Source organism: Varanus komodoensis, unplaced genomic scaffold (genome assembly GCF_004798865.1).
Source record: "Varanus komodoensis strain SLA01 unplaced genomic scaffold, ASM479886v1 scaffold1, whole genome shotgun sequence".
NCBI classification, from domain to species: Eukaryota; Metazoa; Chordata; class Lepidosauria; order Squamata; family Varanidae; genus Varanus; species Varanus komodoensis.
The window spans coordinates 118,603,017-118,617,571 of record NW_025335268.1 but is presented as its reverse complement, the minus strand read 5'-3'; the positions used below and the strand labels follow the sequence as shown (position 1 = coordinate 118,617,571).

General features: G+C 40.5%; 1 protein-coding gene across 1 annotated transcript in view; it reads left to right on the top strand.

The window, feature by feature from the left end:
- The first annotated feature begins 321 nt into the window (after positions 1–321).
- DMAP1 (DNA methyltransferase 1 associated protein 1) overlaps positions 322–14,555 on the top strand; it is a 41,447-nt gene continuing 27,213 nt past the window's right edge. The window contains exons 1-7 of the mRNA XM_044442414.1: positions 322–406; positions 2,382–2,491; positions 3,575–3,666; positions 4,469–4,664; positions 5,709–5,867; positions 8,169–8,336; positions 9,458–9,643. Coding sequence (XP_044298349.1) covers positions 2,390–2,491; positions 3,575–3,666; positions 4,469–4,664; positions 5,709–5,867; positions 8,169–8,336; positions 9,458–9,643 — 903 coding nt within the window. The 5' untranslated portion in view covers positions 322–406; positions 2,382–2,389. The remainder of the gene's footprint in view (positions 407–2,381; positions 2,492–3,574; positions 3,667–4,468; positions 4,665–5,708; positions 5,868–8,168; positions 8,337–9,457; positions 9,644–14,555) is intronic.

Sequence of the window (14,555 nt, the reverse complement as noted above, 5' to 3'; positions counted from 1 at the left end):
ACTTCTTTCTCATCTGTAAATTTTATTCTTCCAACAGTTAAGTCATTTTAGATGCTTATTAGATCAGAGCTCTGACATTGATTTGGAACGTGTCTCTGTCTATCATACGGCCGGTGGAGTGAACAATCGCATCAGAGTTTAATATAAACCAAAACGGTTGGTAGTTGTTTTGGAATATTTTATTCGCTTGTTTGTTTTAGAGAAGTTATGTTTTTTCACCCCGTGCAAGACCCGGAACTAGATAGCTCGCTTGCAGACGCTGTCCGAACCTTTCTTTGTGATGCACCTTCGGGACCAAGAGAGAAGTGGGGACCGGAAGTAGCCTTTGGAGGCTTGTATCGGCGCGACGCAGCCGGTTCTGTTGCTGCCGGTCTGGATCTTGGACCGATTCAAAGAGAAGTAGGAGGTGTGCAGAGGGAAAGATGTTTGAGTGGGGCGCGAGAGGCTGGGCCATGTGTCGGGAAACGGGATGCTGGGAGTTGTAGTCCAACACCTTTGAAGGGCGCCGCGTTGAGGAAGGCTGCAGTAAGGTGTGGGTGCGGGCGGGAAAGTGGGATTTTAACATCTGGAAGCAGGTAAAGGAACCATTAAGCACTTGGGAAAGAAGCTGACGTTTGTAAGAATACACTTCGATAGTATTCGGGGGCCTTTCCCTGGGGGTCATCAGTCCCTAGAATGTCTGCACCTGGAGCGGTATTAGACTTCTGTAAGAAATAACTTGCATGGCTAGGTTTGGAGTTAGTCCTCTAGAGTTGTGTTTCATTTATGTGCATTTTCTATCTTTAGTTGAGTATTGTAATGTCATATGAGAACTCTCTTTCAGTGTACTTGACTTCACCTTTAGCCTGTGTTTATGAGAGCTACCAACAGGAAAAAGTTAATTTCGAAGCAATATGCTATGGAGTAAGAAGTCATATATGCATAAAATATATTTGTCAAACTACAACAGTATTGCAGTATTGATGATAGTATTCTGAAAAGAATGTAAAACAAGCCATGCCTAATACGGGAAGACTGAATGCAGTCTCACTAGGATCCCCCATTGAAATCAATGGGATTTATATCTGAGCCAAACATAAGATTGCACCGTGTAATAAAAACACATCTCAGAAATGATGTTCCAGAACTGTGCATCAAATGTACTCTAATGGAATGATGGTTGATTACATGCCTTTGTGCATGCTTTCTTCATGGATTCTCACATAACAGTTCAAATAGGCAAGTCATATATCATATACATAGGCAAGACATATAGAGTGTCCAAGGGTCAGACACAACTGAATGGCTGAAAACAACATATATCTTTAAAAATCCAATAAAAGTACTGAAAATGATTATTAAATGTTACGCATTTGCTGTTAATTTAAAATACTTTTGCAGCTGCTGTACCTCCATGATCTTCAGCCCCCTCCCCTTTTAAAAATAGGGGCGTGTGTGCATTCATGTTTGCATTACTTTACATCATATTTACTTGTTTATCATAGGTTAGATCTATTTTTAGTCAAACTTAGAGTAGGCCCATTAACATTGATAGGACTTAACCTGTCATGAGTAACTTGAGCCCCACTGATCCTAATAAGTCTATTAACTCTACTAAATCTAGAAGCAATCTCTCATATGTTGGGAAAAACATGTTCTCCTAAACAGAAATTGTTATTAATATTTCTTTTTCATCATTGCAGCTTGTATTTTCATATTGCATTTCTTTGGAATGTTAGTATCTGGGTATCATTGAGAATCAGGCAAAGGATTTAGAGCCACTTTACTGTTTCTAGAACTCTCACTAATTGTCTCTTGGTGTCAGGCATGAATGGGGTCTGTACTCAAATGTCTAAATGCCTGTTTCTTTAGATTACACAGGGGCTATATATATATATATATATATATATATATATATATATATTTGTATTAGAGATTAAAGTTTCAAATGTTTTGATGGGGTAGGTGTGTGTTTTTCCTTTGAGAAGGACTGTGAGGAGAAAATGGCAGGATCTGAGCATACATAATTTTGGAGGGTCAAGTCTGGAGAGTAATGGTCAGAGAAATAATGGAGCGCAAAACCTTCATCTCAGAAGTCAACCTAGCCCCCTGCTTGAGTTGTACACATGATACTTGGGACTGTGTGTTTCTTAAATGAGAGCTTAAACCTTGGTCATTACAGTGCTTGATACTGAGGTTTTGAGAGCTGTCAAGACTGTTTTAGATGTTTGTAATTTCTTAACATAGGAAGAGATTATTAATTCCACAATAAATAAAGAACTTGCTGAGCAAAAAGTTTGGAGATGGAGTCAAGAAGGGCAGTTAACTTTTCAAAGACTAAATAGGTCCTTTGGTATCTAATCATGGTTCATTTGCTTTTTAATCATTTTTTCTGACTTTAGGCAACAAAATGGCCACAGGAGCAGATGTCCGGGATATATTAGAACTGGGAGGCACTGAGTCTGAGAACATAGGAACTATTAATAAGAAAGACATCATCAATTCTGATAAGGTACAATATTGGGGTGGTCAGATGAACTGAAATGAACCCTCAAGGCAATGAATTTCACTGCTTCTCTTTGTACCATAGCCATTGAATGTGGAGATGAGTCTGCAAGATATTCTCATAGTGTGATTTTTGTTTAGGATTTGGAGTTCTAGACACACTTGTGTAAGAAGAAATATACAGAGACAGAATCCCCTGCCAAACTGACTATGGAGCAGCTTAATCCTCTTGTCTTTTGCCATTTTAGTGGAAGTGGGAGAACCTTCCTTGCTGCACAGCCCAAGGATGCATATCGTTGGGTAGATAAGGGGGACCCATCGCAAAGACCTTGACCATTGCTGTTCAAAGCTGCAAGCATGCAACAGGAACTTACCACAGCTTGGGGATTTGTCAGCATGATTCTTCTATGTTGGAATCCTGCTAAACCTATGACTAAACTATTTAAGAAAACAATTTTAGCTTAAAAATCAAAAAGTCAATTTTATTCTTATGACATCTTTCATCGTTTCAGCACCTGAACTCTGTGCTGTCCCTGTCTTCTTGTATTTGAATGCCTAAAGAAATTAACATTTCTGTATTTGCTGGTGAAAACAATCTGATATACTTAATGCAGTTTTTTCACCATTTTGTGAAATCTTACGATGTAAGTTATATCATTTGAATGATCTGTTTCTGCTCTATTAGTGTAAAACAAGTATTAATTTGTTCTACTTTATGTTTATTCTGTAAACCATGATTTTAGGGTACATAGAATGCAGGTGAAGTGGTTTCCTCTTATTTCCCCCAGTCCCCCATTCAGACTTCCAGTGCTATGCTATGCAACAGAAGGGCAGGGATGTAGAAGGATGGGAGAATGAGGTGGGAAGTGGGTTAAAGAGGCCTTACTGATACTAAAGGGATGTGGTTCTTATTCACAAAATAGAACCTCTGCTGCTCCCCACCCACATCACAAAGAAGAGAACTGGTGCAAGTTATCTGAGGTTAAAACCAATAAAAAACAATTGTTAGCAAAACTTTCCCCACAAAGGTATTGTCCCACAAAGGTCTGTCATGATGCTACAAGGCCTCTAATAAAGATTTCATTTTCAGAAAAAATCCAAGAAATCATCAGAGACCCTAACATTCAAGAGACCAGAAGGAATGCACCGGGAGGTCTATGCACTACTGTATTCTGATAAAAAGTAAGACTTTTTCCACAATTTTGATATTGTATAGTGGGTTGCTTCTTCCATCAAGCAGCTTCTTATTTCCTAGGCCAAGAGAGAGGAACTTCCAGACTTACACGTTCAGTGGAGATTCCATTTGCCTATGCAGAGCCTTCCCAGATACTTCTGAAGTGGGGTTGGCCAGCCTTAGCTTCCTGGAGGAATTCCTGCTGCTATCACTGATTACAGATAAGATATGGCAGCAGGGATGCAGGTGCATACCTGGCTTACTGGCATTGCTGCAGTGGCCAGGAATGAAGCCATGGCTACTTAATCTTGGAGTACATGGGAAAGGCCAATTGAAGCCTAATAATGGTTCACTTAATATATAACAGTGAGCCATGTTTTTGTGCTAACGGTGCTTTGGTGCTGTGAGAATCAGCCATGTGCTTCCTGCTCCCGTCTTCCCTTGTATACTCATATATAGGGAATTACTTTTTCTCTAGCATGAGCCTTAGGTTGCTATTACATCCAAAACAGAAATGTAAGCCACAGTTATTCATGTAATACCAAAACACAGCTTGGTGTTTTATGTGTTCTTCTGGCAATTCCTGGCTTTTACCTTACTGGGATATGTCACATACAGTGCTAGTGAGTGCTGACTCACCTTGGTCTGTAAAGGTTTAGGTTGTGTACTGATTGTGTAAGATTTGAGATACAGAAGTTATATTGGCCTTAAGATGGCATTTAAGCCACAGAGTTCATGGAACAGACAATGAATGTGGGAAATGATCTTTACGCAGACAGTACATTCCATTAATTTATGTCTTGTTTTTAGAGATGCACCTCCTCTTTTGCCCAGTGACACTACACAGGGCTACCGCACAGTCAAGGCAAAGCTGGGTTCCAAGAAAGTGCGGCCCTGGAAGTGGATGCCCTTCACCAACCCAGCTAGGAAGGATGGGGCTATGTTCTACCACTGGAGGAGGGCAGCAGAAGAGGGCAAGGATTACCCGTTTGCCAGATTCAACAAAGTATGAAGGCTTGATCACAGCTTGTGTTGTAGGCATGGGATGGAAACATCCTGAAATACTCCTTTTACGTCCCTTGTTATTGCAAGTGTGAATTCCTAAAGCAGCATTAGAAGTATAAAACCATGATTCCAAAACTACTGGAAGTTGTACCCTGCTGTGTTCTTTAGAGGAATACTAGGGGACGTGTGCTAGTACTTAATGCATACATTTCTTTAACATTGTTGCCTTGAATCATTGTCCCCATTGAAAGGATATCCCAGTTGAAACCTTTGAAAGAATATCTTTAAAAACCTTAGATGATAGTCTTACAGCCACATAGTAACCTCATTTGTGTGAAAAGTTGGAATGAAGCATGCAGATTTGGTGACTTTTCTGTGTATAAATAGTGTGTGAGGGGCAGGAGTGCTGCATGTTTCAGCACCATGTGACATGAAACCCACATTTGGAATTCTTTCCAATAAGGTTGGCACTGCTTGTTTTGCTTTCTCCCTGGTGTTCTGACAGGAAGAGAGATTCATTCCTTGGGCAAGTGAAGCAATGAAGAAGAAGCAATGCATTCTTCTGAACAGATTTACTGTTGGATTGTTACCCTGAAAGCACAAGCAGTAGCACCTCCACCTTCAATAATTCCCAGAGCTGTCCTGTGCTGTCACTTTAATCCATGGAGTCTGCACTGAGCCTCAGATAAATTAGTGGAGGGAGCTAGGGGAGCGCATTGTTTTGTTGCTCATGCAGTAGTATAGATAGAATTTAGGTAATATGGTTCATATAGATTCTATATTAAGGGCACCTGTGATGAAGATGTAGAGGAAAACTATTTCTGTGCTGTGGAATCTTGCATATGTTTTGCTTCAAAATACTCCTGATAGAACTGTTCTGTGAAGACCTAAGACCCCAGTAGATGGATGGTCTAGAAAAGCCATGAATGAATGAATGAATGAATGAATGAATGAATGAATGAGAGAGAGAGAGAGAGAGAGAGAGAGAGAGAGAGAGAGAGAGGCCCTGTTGTGACTGTCTCAAACTCTTCCCTTCCTGCTGCAGACAGTGCAAGTTCCAATCTACTCAGAGCAGGAATATCAGATGTACCTCCATGATGATGCCTGGACCAAAGCTGAAACAGACCACCTCTTTGACTTGTCACGTCGGTTTGATCTCCGCTTTGTGGTCATACATGACCGCTATGATCACCAGCAATTCAAAGTAAGTGGTTTGCAGAGTAGGATGCTGCTCATAGGAGATAATTTAGTCCATGTGAAAGTGAGACCAGGGGAGTGTGAACTTGCTGGTTCCTCTTGATATCTGTGTGGCTTTTAATGCCATTGACTATGGTATACTTCTGGGGTGATTGTCCGAGTTGCAAATGGAAAGTTTCATTCCCACTTGAATAAGTCAGCTTCAGAAGGTATGCTTGGGAAATACCACTTGGGTCTATGAATTCTCTGGTATGGGTTTGGTATTTGTTCCCCATGCCATTTAATATCTACATGAAACTATAAAGTATGGTCGTCTGGAGTTTTGGAGTGCACTGATTACATAGTTTGATTTCACCTTTTCATCTTCAGCAGCTCATTCTGTAAATGAACAAGATGGGTGTTTGGCTGTGACAATGGACTAAATGAGGGCTAAAAACTGAAACTCAGTCCAGACAAGTCTCAGATGGTATTAGTGGGTAGTTCTCCTAATTTGGTGGTAATGGTGGGGGAGGGGGTGCTCAACCTCTTCTTGAAAAAGCACATTTAGGGATTCTCTTGGGGTTGTCTTTGGCACTTGAGGCATGACTGGCTTCACTGGCGCATAGTGCCTTTTGCCAACCAGTTGGTGATCCAGCGGCACCCTTATGTGCCAGATTAATAAGAGGGACCAGAAGGTCTGAATATGTAACACTGATTCCATCCTGTTTGCCATTGCTTCCTGTATGTTTGTGAGCCCAACTGAAGGTGTGTTGACCTGGAAAGCCTTACACAGCTCAACACCTAATGGAGCACCTCTTCTGGCACAAACCTACCCATACACTATGTTCATAAACTAAGGCCTTCCTCTGGATGCCTCCTCTGGGGGAAGCATGCAAAGAAGCAGCAAGGGAGAGATCTCCCTGATGGGGCCTGTCTGGTGCTAGCATTGCTATCTTTTTGATTCCGGTTAAGACTTTCTCCTCTCATGCATTTGAGAGCATATGATAAGGGCTTGACTTGTTCTTTTGTTGCTGAATGTTTTAAATTGTTTTAGATATTTGTGTCTGTCTAAATAAAGGAAAAGAAATAAGGTGCATGATACTCAGTTGGGTGTACCACTGATAGCATCTTTATTGGAGCTCAAATACCTTTCAAAATCTGACAACATAAAGCAACTGCTTTCTGATCTGCTGTGCTTGATCCTGTGTGGTACTAATCCCAGAGTCAAAGCCTGCTTCTGACTTTGGAATTAGCATGGTATAGGATCAGGCAAATGAAACTGGAAAGAATTTACTGTGTTTTGTGCTGTGTTTCTGATCAAGACAGAAAAGAAATATTTGGCAATCATAGAGAGCTAAGTGGTGCAAGTATACTTTTCAAACAGCTTTTTACACCCAGGCCTGCAAAAAGAAGTTAATTAACCTCAGAAAAAAAGGATGTAGGCAGCTGATTAAGTGAAGTGTCTTACAGTGTTATAATAATGGTGCATAGAAACAGAAGGCATGGATCAATTTCTGGAGAATGACAGACGTGTGGAATATAAAAGTTCAGCAAGTGATTTCACTGGCTTGTGATTCACTGGGTTGTACAGCTTGTAGATTTTATCAAGTTTTTCCTAGTGAGGGCTATAAACTGGTTAAAACAAACACTAAACTATAGGGATCTATTTTACATTTATAAGCTGTCAAACAAATCAAATGAGCTCCGTAGGCAGTATATAAGAGTAAAATAACTAAACAATGAGAACTAACATTAAAAATAACCAGTTAATAGCAATACTAACATAGGCTTGATCAGTTCCAAAAAACATAGCTAGGAGAGACAGAAAACCAAATACTAAAATGCAATAAAGTTTAAACATCTAAAAACCAATAAATAAAATCTATTACTAAAATTATTAAAATGGATGGAGAAGAGATATGTTTTCACCTTGCGCCAAAATGAGAGGAGAATTGGTGCCAAGCAAACTTGCCACCCTTCTCACTTCCCTGATTTTGATTAAACCATCATATTCTTACTAGAATGCAAGGCAATATATTTACATAATGCAGATTTCTAGTGAAATTATTTAGTGAAATTATTTAGTGTTTAGAAAACACTCTGGGATGTGCAGTACTGTCCCTTCTTTTGATTGTTGAATAAACAGCAGCAGGGCCTTGTATGTAACCAGGGACCTCTCTGTTGTGATTCTAGTTCTTGCAATAGGCTTTGCTTTATTGGTGCTGATTATAATCATTTCCTGAACATTTTATCCCTTTCTTTGTCCTATTTACATGACTCCTTGATCTTTTTTCACATACCAGACTTGTAACCTTTTCTCTCTCTTTAGAAGCGTTCAGTGGAAGACCTAAAGGAACGTTACTATCACATCTGTGCTAAGTTGGCCAATATTCGTGCTACTCCAGGCACTGACTTGAAGATCCCTGTCTTTGATGCTGGCCATGAAAGGCGCCGGAAGGAACAGTTAGAGAGACTATATAACCGGACACCAGAACAGGTATTACAAGGGAACACTGGAAGAGACCCAGGCCTTGGATTACTTTAGATCAGATCGGTAACAATAGCTGGGACATAATCAGTCTCTTGAGTCAATGCTGGCTGGCAGTGGCTTTCCAGGGTTTCAAGTAGGACTTTTCCAGCTGTACCTGGAGTTGCCTGAAATTGAAGCTGAAACCCTCATATTGTAAAGCAAGTTCTGTACCACAGAGCCAGTGACCAACCTAGTTGCTGGGTGGGTGCTCAGTATTGGTGTTCTGTGTGACTAATGATGTGCATAATAGAACAAACTGGTAAAACACGTTATCAGATTTTTGTCTGAGAAGGCCCCTGAATAGCCCTATGTAATACTGTTGGCAATTCTCAAAATCTACTTCTTGATTTCAGATAATGTATTTAATAAGATTTCTTTCTATCAAGAGTTAGGTATTTGCGTTGCAAGAGAATTGTTGCCTTCATTAAATGACTTTAGTAGGTTGTCTTTTTGGAGTTTTTAATGTTATGGAGTTAGGTGGTAAAGATTAAAGCAACTGTTGGCTTAGCTGGTATGGGGACATGGAATTTAAGGAAGCATTCAAAATTCTAAGGAAATTAAATTTTCCTTTTGGCTTGATAAAATGCACTCAGAAGACTCTGAGGGTAGAATAAGCTGTGAGGCTGGATAGAGCAGTTTGCACAGTAGAATCTAACTGGGAAAAGAGTTAAGAGAAAAGATAGCAGAAAGAGAAATACAAGAGCTAAGCAATTTTGGATGGTGGAGGTATGGAGCTGAAGAAAGAGGCACAGTGGAGAACCCTTTCATAAGCAAGAGCTGGGAAATAAGAGACAGTGAGAACAATAGATGAACAAAGGAGGTTCAGAAGCTGGAGGGTGATGGATTGTGGAATCAAAGGTATATTGTGTTGCAAGGTCTACACTTGGAGAATCTTTCCTGTGCTTTTAAAGGTTACATGGAAGGGAGCAGGCTACCCACTGCTGCTGCTTTTGTTTCTGTACTGTATTCCTTCCGGAGGGGACCATATTGCAGAGGGGACCTAGGTAATACCTGTTACCAATAGGTGCCTCTCTTGTACTGCTTTATCAGTCATGCTTCCCAGCTGTCTTTCTTGTATTCATCTGTAGGTGGCAGAAGAAGAATATCTAATCCAGGAGTTGCGGAAAATTGAAGCCAGGAAGAAAGAGAGGGAGAAGCGAACACAAGACTTGCAGAAACTCATTACAGCTGCTGACACAACCACTGAACAAAGACGCGCAGAGCGAAAGGCACCCAAGAAAAAGCTGCCGCAGAAGAAGGAAACAGAGAAGCCTGTAAACATCTTATGCCTCTCCTTTTTCCTTGCCCTTTGTTCTGGCACTACCTTGCACTTTGTCTGCCAGGGTAGTACGTGAAGAGTGGTTGGCTGGATCCAGCCATAAGTATAGGTATTGTAATTTGGTTTGTTTCGTTTTGGACCCTGATATTGTAAGTTGCAAAATGATCATGGTTAAGCTGAAGGAACTGAAATGCTGAGTTGGAAAGGGGACAAACTGGACTTAAACAAACCCGCTCCATTAGTAAACGGGCCCATGGTCAGCAAATGCAAAGACTAGAGCTTGTTCCTTCCTATGTTATGTAGTGTAGCAAAAAAAAGGAGAAATCAGTGACAGCAGTGAATTTTAAGCTGGTTTGTTCCAGACAGTGTGGTTCCAGAGGATGGGCAGACCAGTCCATTTCTCATCCTTGGCAATTGTACACATGTTCATTCATCAATTCTGACCTATTTTTAAAAATGCATCAACTATGTCCACAAATCTGTATATAAATGCATATTTAAATATGTATAGTTGAATGACTATATGCACAAAATATGTGATTCTAGATATAGTTTATCTAAGTGTATATATTTTAGCATATTTTATCCTAAATATTCATCCCAAATGCATTTTGGTGTGATTATGAGCCAAAAACCTGACCACAGAATGAAATCCAGTGAATGATCACATTATTATTCTCACATTAGTCAAGGAAATGTGGATCAGGTGCATTCACATCAGAAATTGCAAGGTCTACATTTCTCAAGCTTCTCTGCTCGCCCTACTGCTGCCACTGGATAAAGTGGAGGTCCCTCCTCCTCTGATTTCTGTGAGCCTTATAAGTAAGGCACACTTGTCAGAAGTTTAGAAGAATTCAAACTTTCCCAATCTAGGATTAAGTCTGTCTTTTTGAAACATTAGGAGAGGATTCTCGTGAGTTCATGATCTCACCTCTGCCTAGGATAATGCCCTCATGTTTTTTTGAAACCTGCAGATGGTAGGCAGGGCAAGATAACTTAGGGATCATCTCTGGCCTTGTGATGTCTACTGAGTCTTCTCATGCTCATTAGTCTTGAACACGTCCCTCACTCTGTAAAACATAAAATAGGAAGAAGTATCTTAGTGCCTTACAGATGTTTTGGCCTCCAGCTACTGTAAGCCGCAGTCTAGTGTGGTCCAAAACATCTGGAGGGCACAAAGTTGTCTACCTCTGATATGGATTATATTGCAAGCTGCAATATAACCTATAGTTCCTACTGGAGGATACTAGAATGACTTCATATATGAAATTGTGAGTGGTGTGTTTTATTTAGAATACCATCTGAAATGGTACTATTGGCCCCATGCAGTTTCTGGGAAAGATTTTGCCTTTCAATGGTTTCAAAAGATGAGATGAGTAGGAATGAGATAGCCCCCACCCCGCTGCCCACTTTTCTCTTATTTTCTAAAGCATGTACTGTTTTGTGTGGCTTGCTCTGTGGAAGACAGCTTTGTGGATGTCCCCAAGGGTTATGATCTGTGGCTCTCTTTTTCCCTTTGCTCCTTAGCTACCAGTGCCTTTCCAGCCACATTGTTTCGTGCCAGTAGAATGTGAGATCAAATACCCCGTCAAAATGCTCAGAGCATGTTTGGCTAGCTTGCCCAGTACTGCTTGGGGCCCTTGTGCCTGTGTGTAGGTAAGCACCTCAGGGCTCCTAAAGGCAGCTTCTGTGGATTCACTAGTGCTATTTCAACCATGACAGAGTCCATTAGGAGTCAATTACCAACTGTAGCAGGAAAACGTTTTTTTTAAATTGCATTTTAACTAAGAATTTGAATCGAGGGCTGTATCAGCATCGTCTCAACAAAGGGAAGTCATTTACTAAAGAGTCAATTGAGGTTGAAGCATTTACAGCTCATGCTGGCGTGTGAGGTATAGCAACCTGTTTAATTGCTCTGATGTGAGGTGAGAATGTAGAGTGCAGTGTAGGAAGGAGTCAGTGTGTCCCTCATCTTCATTAGGGATTAGGTGGATAATTGTAGCGGGGAAGTGGAAGAGCATGCCTAAAACTGCTCTGAATGAAATAGATTTTTATAGACATTTGGTTGTATCCACCAGTGCCTTTAGTATGCTGGCATCTATAGATACCAGTGCACATTGCTGCTGATCTAGTGGCCGTGGGGTTTCGTGTACCCTTTCTTGTTGCTGTCGCTCTGGCTTTAACTGTAGGTCACCATAAATTCCCAGTTCAGTTTATTTCTTAAGGGTACTACAGTGGTCTTTATAACAATAGTGTATGTCATGCTAAAGAGACAAGACAGTGTATCTGACCCACCCATGTAGGTCCAGGTTCTTTTAGGGAACTACTGATTGACATGGCAATTGTCATTCTTGGGGAGTGAGTAGGTTTTTCCTGTGGAAGATCAGATTGGTTATATTCAACAGGATAGGTCTTGGCCAAGCGTAAGTAAGAGAGTTAAAAAATGGCAGGATATTCCCTTAGTGTCGTTCCAGTGACTTGTGTACTTGTGTATAGTTGATACTTCATTGTGTCATTTGGTTCACAAAACAAAAGAATTATTGCATGTTTGGTTCATAGCATATCTTTTTAAAAGTTTGACTTCTCTAGAAGAAAAATCAGATTTTTACCCCCTCTCCTTTGGTAGTGGAAGAGTTGTTCAGAAGGAATAACAAGAATGAGACACATGTATGGAGTATCCTTTTTTCTGTCTTCTGGTGAGCTCTGTTAGCCCTTTTTGGTTACTCTGTTTCCCTTTAAACAGGATTCACAGGCTTTCCTTAGTGCTGTTGTGGAAGATGGGCAGTTTGCAGGGCAGAAAACTGAATCCTCCAATTGCTTCGATAAAAGGGGCATCAGCCTACTGGAACAACTACATATTTTCCTTTCTAGCCAGGTTCAATGTAATGTTATTTCTTTAAAAAAAGTTTGATTGTGAATAGCAGTGGCCTCAGTTTCATTCATTCTCATCCTCCTCTTATACATATAGCTGTGAAGGAGACTTCCTTCACTTTCTCTTACATCTGAATTCCAAAAATGTGGTTTAAGTGCAAGTTGAAGGGATGCCTGCAAACAAAGCCTGCAAGGCTAATTTGTACAGGGCACATAAAACTAGTTTCTAAAATTTGAACTTTACAGTAAACTGTGGTTTAAGAAACCTGGAGGTTTCTGCAGCTGAGGGGATAGGGAGGAAGATACGCTTTTGCCCATCACTAGTTCATGTAAAGTCCTTGCTTTATTGGGGCAGCTCTGCTATGTTCCAGAGGGGAGATAACTGAGATAGACTAGCAGTGCAGCCACATTTCATAGGTGAGCTATTGGTGTATCTGGACTTTCATGCCAGTACAAATACCAGATTCTGATGAGAAGATGGCATACTGTTAAACTTGGCTGACATTTAAAAAGTGGCCAAATTGTGTGTGTTTTAATGTGTGACATAACAGAAGAAAAATAAGCAGTATGGAAATTAAATAGGAAGACTGGGAGTTAGTTAGGCAGAGATGGGAAACCTCAGAGTGCTTGGGGCCCAATTTCTCAGCTTGGGAAAAAGTACTCGTTGCATACCTTGTTCTGAGATGAAAATGTAGCTATTTTTTGCTGCCACCAAAATTGGTGCTAGCTGCAATGTAGGTTATGTTAGGGACTACAGAAAAGGGCGTGTGCGTGTGTGTGTATGATATAGCCAGTGGGCCAGATGTTGCCCACCCATGCTATAGTTTGCAAATACTGCGATAAGGACAAGTTTAGTATTTTATACAATAGACTTGCACTTTAGTGGGAAGTTGTTCTCTATTTTAAAACCATGTCCATTATCCTTGCAAAATCTCAGCAAAGGGATTTCTATATCTGGCCACCAGTAGAGACATCTTTTGCAGTCTGTTTCTGGCATGCAGACTTTTTATGTGCCGGAATCATGGAGTTTAGTGTGAGGAGGGAAACACAGAGGATTCTTCTGCTGAATTTCATTCTCTGCTGAGGTTCCCCCTGCACACCCACTTCTAAAATTATAGCTTAATTGTCTGAGAATTTATAGTATTGAAACATTTGTGAATCTGCAGTGTTTAAACAGCAGATAAATTATATGCTTAGCTTGTAATGGGGAAATATTTGGCTAGAGGGGAAAGACATTATTCCTAGTGAAAAATGTAAGGGAGTATGAGATGGGTAGACTTTTCCCCAGCATGAAGCCCACACAGGGAGCAAATGTGTAGAACAGGAACAATAATGTGATTAAATACAAAGGGTAGAGGAGTTACATGGTTAATATGGGATGATGCAAGAGTGTATGCTGATTTATTGGAGGCTGAAGTGCATTGACTGTTTACCTGGGAAACCGTAAAAACATTTAATTATGAGTGCCAGAAGTAGGTGGGGGGATACAAACATTCTTAATGAGAGCTGAGATTCTCAAGATTGTAAGTATTGCAAAATCTTCTGTTCTGAGCCATAGCATTGTATTTCAGAGAGATTCCAAACTATATGTACAGTTGAGACCATGTGAGGTTTGGATACGCGGCTATGTAGGTATACAAATTATACTCAACAAGATTGTAATGCCACAAGATAGGGCTTGGGGGAGAAAAGTTCAGATTAGTCAGGTGACAGTAGGCCTTCTATTGATGCAACAAAGTAGGAGGATTGAGGCCAAAATCAAGGCACTTTAAAATGGGTCAAAGCAGACAGTTTGCTTAAACCAGTGACCAAATCAGCATAGTGGTTGATAATGTCAACTGCTGCATGAAGTTAGCTTTATCTGTAGTTAAACAGGGTTTTGGGGAGTTGCTGACCTGAAGAGCCTTTCTATAGTCCTAGTGTATGGATATTAATGTAGTAGAAATCTCAAAGTGCATGTGAAAGAAGCTGTGATTGTTCTTTGATATAAAGAACTAAAAGGACAGACCCACCTATCATGCTATTATGTAGTCCTG